General features: G+C 47.4%; 1 protein-coding gene across 1 annotated transcript; it reads right to left on the minus strand.

Annotated features, from left to right (window-relative positions):
* Positions 1 to 2,299: 2,299 nt before the first annotated feature.
* ETH_00014585 (uncharacterized protein) lies at positions 2,300 to 5,608 on the minus strand (the record flags this gene model as incomplete). The annotated part of the gene is made up of 7 exons (XM_013379778.1): positions 2,300 to 2,507; positions 2,692 to 2,766; positions 3,105 to 3,193; positions 4,019 to 4,412; positions 4,705 to 4,824; positions 5,005 to 5,143; positions 5,248 to 5,608. 7 exons carry the CDS (start codon positions 5,606 to 5,608, stop codon positions 2,300 to 2,302), a joined length of 1,386 nt encoding a protein of 461 aa, XP_013235232.1.
* Between the last annotated feature and the right edge of the window lie 626 nt (positions 5,609 to 6,234).

Below are 6,234 nucleotides of genomic sequence, written 5' to 3' on the forward strand. Positions count from 1 at the left end.
CTGCTGCTGCTGCTGCTGCTGCTGCTGCTGCTGCTGCTGCTGCTGCTGCTGCTGCTGCTGCTGCTGCTGCTGCTGCTGCTGCTGCTGCTGCTGCTGCTGCTGCTGCTGCTGCTGCTGCTGCTGCTGCTGCTCTTGCTGCTGCTGCTGCTGCTGCTCTTGCTGCTGCTGCTGCTGCTGCTGCTGCTCTTGCTGCTGCTGCTGCTGCTGCTCTTGCTGCTGCTGCTGCTGCTGCTGCTGCTGCTCTTGCTGCTGCTGCTGCTGCTGCTGCTGCTGCTGCTGCTCTTGCTGCTGCTGCTGCTGCTGCTGCTGCTGCAATCCAGGATCGGGTGTGGCGTTGTGGCTGCAGAGCACCAAATTGGGAAACCAGTGGTCAGCTTCATTGCGGGGGCTTCTGCGCCTCCGGGGAAGCGAATGGGCCACGCGGGGGCGATTGCTGGCAGCAGCAGCGGCACTGCAGCAGCAAAAGCAGCAGCACTTCGCAGCGCAGGAGTTGAAGTCGTTGAAAGTCCAGCCCGCATCGGCGAAGCAATTTACAATGCTCTCAAGAAAGCTGGGCGCATTTAGCAGCAGCAAACGCCGCTGCTGCTGCTGCTGCTGCTGCTGCAGCGGCGGCAGGGGCGGCCGCGCTGCAGAGTTGCTGCTGCTATTGCTGCGGCGGTGGCTGCAGGGCCGCCCGCACTGCAGAAGTGCTTTTGCTGCTGCTGCGGCGGCTGCAGGGCGGCCGCGCTGCAGTGCTGCTGCTGCTGCTGCTGCTGCAGTGGGGCTTGCTACTGCGGCGCAGGTGTGATTGTTCGTTGCAGTGCAGACAAAAACGCCTATATTCGTGAAAACGGAAATGGAAATTAAATTCAAAATTAAATTCAAATATAAACTCAAGTGTCTCGCGATGCATGCACGAGCGGCGCAGCATTTCCGGCTGCTTCCTCGCTTGCTGCTGCTGCAAAAGGCTTGCCGCCAGCTGCTGCAGCAGCTGCTGCAGCAACTGCAGCAGCTGCAGCAGCAGCAAGTACGGCGGCTGCAGCAATGGCAAATGCTGAAGCAGCTGCAGCAGTAGCCGCAGATGCTGCAGCAACTTCCGCGGGTGCAGCAGCAGCAGATCCTGCAAATGCTAGCTGCTGCTGCAATTGCTGCTGCTGCTGCTGGCTGCTGGCTGCTGCTGCAGCGCCCTCAGAGGACTTGCATGAGGTCATCTTAAGTTTATATAGGAAGCTGATTCTGCGGTATAAATTTTTAGATATATTTATATTAAATAATTATAATTAATAGTTATACTTAGTAATTAAATTATTATATTTAATAATTCTACTTTTATAATTGTCCCGAGGGGGGACACATGTGGCTACCAAATAAATAAGTAAATAAATAAATAAATAAATAAATAATAAATATTAAATAAAGAAATAATAAAAAGGTGTAATAGATTCCCCCTTAGCTGCCTTTTCTGAAGTAAAATTACTTTTGCCTTTTACATTTTTAATTGTCATTTTGTTGCCACAGAGCAACCGTGCCATAGGACTCGGCACTGCAGCAGCAGCAGCAGCTGCTGCTGCAGCTGCTGCGGCTGCTGCTGCTGCTGCTGCTGGAGTGTCTGCGCAGCGGGGCTGCAGCCTTTTGCTCAGCGACGCTTTTCCTTCACAGAAGAAAAATGCCAAAAACATGTAATAATGATAATAAATAATAATAATTAATAACAATAATAATAATGATAGTAATAATAATAATAATAATTTGTTTTTGTTGTTGAAGGGAATTATCAGTTTTGTTGCAGTGGAAAGGAACTGCGGTGGGGTGTACGTACACCCCAGACCAGCAGCCACAAATATAGCCAAGGGACAAAAGGGAGAAAAAGAAATAAAATAAAATAAAATAAAATAAATAAAATAAATTAAATTAAAAAGAGACAAAAAGAAGAGAAAGCTGAAAGCAGCAGCAGTTGCTGCTCTTTCTTTGCGTCTCTTGCAAGTAAAAAGCAGCACACTAAAGAGCGCAGCAGCAGCAGCAGCAGCAGCAGCTCCTTGCTGCTGCTGCTGCTGCATCTCCTCTGCTGCTGCTGCTGCTGTTCCTTGGATATTTAAAAGGCCCATAATAGAAAAGTTCAAATTGCTTTAAGATCTCTAGAGACAGCGCGACTCGCGCTAGCCTCAGCAGCAGCAGCAACAGCAACAGCAATACTGCAGCAGCAGCGCAGCAGCTGCAACGGGACAACAGCAGAAGCTGCAACAACACCTGAAGCAGCCGTTACAGCATCCTTTGCTGCTGCTGCTGCAGGGCGCAACGCGCCAATCTGCTCGCTGCTGCGTCAACTGCCGCTGCTGCTGCTACCACTGCTGCTGCTGCTGCTGCTGCTGCTGCTGTGTTCCGGCTGTGTCTCTGGGCCTGTCAGTGCCTTAGGTGCTGCTGCTGTTGCTGCTGCTGCTGCTGCTGCCTGCCTTTGCAGCTGACTGTCTTGCTGGGCCAGCTCTTCTTCAGAGAAGACCAGCAAGTGCACCATCTGCTCCACCTTCTCCCTGAGATAAACCCTAAACCCTAAACCCTAAACCCTAAACGCTAAACCCTCATACCCAGAGAAGCCTCGCTTACAGCCCCCGCCCTGTAGATACTTCTCTATTGTAAGCAAGCACTCTCCGCGCTTGCCTCTAACCCCTAAACCCCAAACCCTAAACCCTAAACCCTAAACCCTTGCTGCAGCACCTTAGTTCTTCTTCCGGCTCTATGCAGAAAACCGCCCGCAGCACTTCGTAGACTCCAAACCACCGCAGCGTTTCTCTGAAAACAAAAACGGGGAAATCAAATAAAATTAAATTAAATTGAAAATGAATTAAAATACAAATAATAAAACAAATGAATTAATAAAATAATAAAATAAAAGAGAAATAGAAGCAAGGGAGAAGAAATGAGGCTGGAATAAGCAGCAGCGACCGATACAAGTAATGCAGCAGCAGCAGCAGCAGCAGCAGCAGAAGTAACAGCAGCAACAGCAGCAGCAGCAGCAACAGCGCCTTTCGCTGCAGCACGAGCAGCAGAAAACAACTCAAAAAAGGTTTAAATGCCCTTGTAATGAATTACTAAAATAAAATAAAAAGAAAAACGAACAAAAAGCCCACCGGCCGTACGCAGAAGCCGCCAAAGCCCCCAAAGCTTCCAGAGCCAGCCGCCGCGCCTTCGGGTCTGTTGCAGGGCCGAAACTCAAGGCCTGCAGCAGCAGAAAAGGCATTTAATTTGGAATATAAATTAATTTATAATTATAATTACAAATTAAATCATTAATTCGCGTTTATTCGAAGAAAAAACGGAGAAAAACGCCAAAAATGAACGCCTGGAAGCCGGCCTGCAGCCGCCATTCTTCAGGTGTACGTACACCCCAGTGCATGCACACACACATGCAGATGTGCATTTAAATATAAATATGAAAATATAAATATAAATATAAACATAAACATAATTACAATTATAATTATAAGTAATAAATGCAATTATAATTAGAATTATAAATGTAGATATAAATATGAAAATATAAATATAAATATAAATATAAATATAAACATAATTATAATTATAAATAATAAATGCAATTATAATTAGAATTATAAATGAAGATATAAATATAAATATGAAAATATGAATATAAATATAAATATAATATAAATATAAATATAAATATAAATATAACTATAAATATAAACATAATTATAATTATATATAATAAATGCAATTATAACTAGAATTATAAATGTAGATATAAATATAAATTTAAATTTGAATTGAAATAAAAATACAAATGAGAATATAAATGCAAAACTACAAACTCAATTCACCAAATGCAAATCTGAAAATCCAAAAATCAAAAAGTTTATGAAAATATAAATAAATAAATCTCCAAATAAAGAGAAATAAATGCACTAAAAGATAAATGAAATTAAAAACAAAAATATAATTTGAATGAAATAAAAATATATTTAAAATAAAAACCAAAAATGAAAATATGAATTTGTTAACTGCTGCACATGAAAGGCCCCACATCCACTTTGGGGTGTAGAAACCGCAGCCGCTGCTTCTCTGTGACCCCAGTCTCCTGCTGCTGCTGCTGCTGCTGCTGCTGCTGCTGCTGCTGCTGCTGCCGCTGCTTGTCGTCTTCTGCGTCTTGGGCCTCCAGCTCATCTTTCGCCTTCGCGCGCTGCGGGCTGCCAGGCTTTGGGTAGAGGAAGCAGCAAAGAGCCAGCAGCAAGCGGCAGTCTTCATGCTGCTGCTGCTGCTGCTGCTGTTCCTGCTGCTGGTGCTGCTGCACGCGCTGCTGCAGCTGCCTGTGGTCCGTCGGCAGCAGCAGCGGGTGCAGCTGCTCGCAGCAAGCCAGCCGCAGCAGCAGCAGCAAAAAGGGCTGCTGGCACAGCGGTGGCAGGTGAGGCAGCAAATCTCTGAAAATGGCGAAACAGAAATAAATAATAATTTAAAAAGTAAACAACTTATTTAAAATGAATTAAATTGGAGTAATTTGCGGAAAAAATCATCAAAAATAACCTAAAATCGCAAAAAAACAAGTTTCGCGTTTGCTGCTGCTGCTGCTGCTGCTGCTGCGCATTACATACAACTTAACATTTTTGATAACTTCATTTTTGTTTTCACTTTTCCATCTATTTTTGATTTGTTTATTTTAATCCTTTTAAAACTTTTAATTATTTATTTATTTAAACATTTGCTGCAGCTCACAGCAGCTCGTTAAGAGTCTGCATGCGCCGCTGCAGCAAAAAGGCCACAGCCTCATCTTTTGCTGTTACGTTCTGCAGAATCTGCAGCAAGAAAATCCCCTTTTCCTTCCAGTAGCTGCTCCTGCAGCAGCAGCAGCAGCAGCAGCAGAGCAGCAGCAGCAGCAGAGCAGCAGCAGCAGCAGCAGCAGGAGCAGCAGCAGCAGCAGCAGCAACAGCAGCAGCAGTAAGCTAGCTACCCGGCAGCGGGAATTTGAGGGGAAAAACAGCATCAGCAGCTCTTTTGTGTCTCGTGAGGTTTGACAGCAGCATCAGGCTAATGCCCACGTGCAGCGGCACCTCTTCTTCCCCCTGCTGCTGCTGCTGCTGCTGCTGCTGCTGCCGCTTCAGGTTCTCCAGCAGCAAGCTGGTCATGTCTTTGTACTCCTCCAGCATGAGTTCAGCTGCGGAAACACCGCAGCGGCGACTCGGGTGAAGCCAGCTTAGGGTTTAGGGCTTAGGGTTTAGGGTTTAGGGTTTAGGGTTTAGGGTTTAGGGTTTAGCTTACCCAGGGTTTCGTTTGCTGTTAAGTTAATTAAGATTTCTGTGCTCAGCGCAGAGAGGCTGCCGTCTTTGCCGCCTACGAGCCGCAGCAGGCGGCGCAGCCCCTGCACAACAGCTTCCCGCTGGTGCTGCTGCTGCTGCTGCTGCTGTTGCTGCTGCTGCTGCTGTTTTTGCTCCTGCTGCTGCTGCTTGTTTTGGTGCTCCTTGGTGGAGGAAAGGCCACTAATGAGAAAGCGGATGAAGTCGGGGTCCCCGCTGCACTGCAGCACGAGCTGGAGCACCGGAAGCAGGACTTTGGGGTTCTGCTGCTGCTGCTGCAGCAGCAGCAGCAGCTCCACATAAGAAGCCTCTTGTTCTTCCAACATTTTGGCCTTGGCACTGGCTTGCTGCACTGTATGTACACTGCAGCAAGTCCTGAGCTCTGCTGTCCGAGGCAGGAGCAGCCTTCTGCAGCAGCAGCAGCTGCTGCTGCTGTGGGGGTAGCAAGTGAGAGCAGCAGCAGCAGCAGCAGCAGGAACCGTAGCTGCTAGCAAAGGCGGAAGAAAAACTTGTAACAGACAGACAGCAGCAAACTGCAGCAGCAGCAAGAAGGCTGGGGCTGGATTGGCTGCGGGCCCCCGCGCCTGTGCTTTCTGGTGGCTTCTCTGTTGATTAACTTGGATATTAAAATCAAGTTTCTTTTTGTTTTTAAATTCTAAACTCTAAATATCTTGCAAAAAGAAGCTGCTGTGAGCTGCTGCAGCAGCAGATACGCAGCGGCTCCTACTGGGGGTACAGGCGCTGGTCCGCTGCTGCTGCTGCTGCCGCTGCTGCTGCTGCTGCTCCAGCAGACCCCTGCAGCAGCAGCAACCAACCTTTAGAAATTTTGTTCCTTTTTGCAAATCCGCAGACTCATTTGTAGAGTCGTGAAGCCAGTTGCTGCCGCTGCTGCAGCAGCAGCAGCGCATCACTGCAGCGCTTCCGTGTCGGCCGCCTCCGACTCAGCAGCAGC

The sequence above is a fragment of the Eimeria tenella genome, genomic scaffold (genome assembly GCF_000499545.2).
Source record: "Eimeria tenella Houghton genomic scaffold, Eth_scaff395, whole genome shotgun sequence".
NCBI classification, from domain to species: Eukaryota; Apicomplexa; class Conoidasida; order Eucoccidiorida; family Eimeriidae; genus Eimeria; species Eimeria tenella.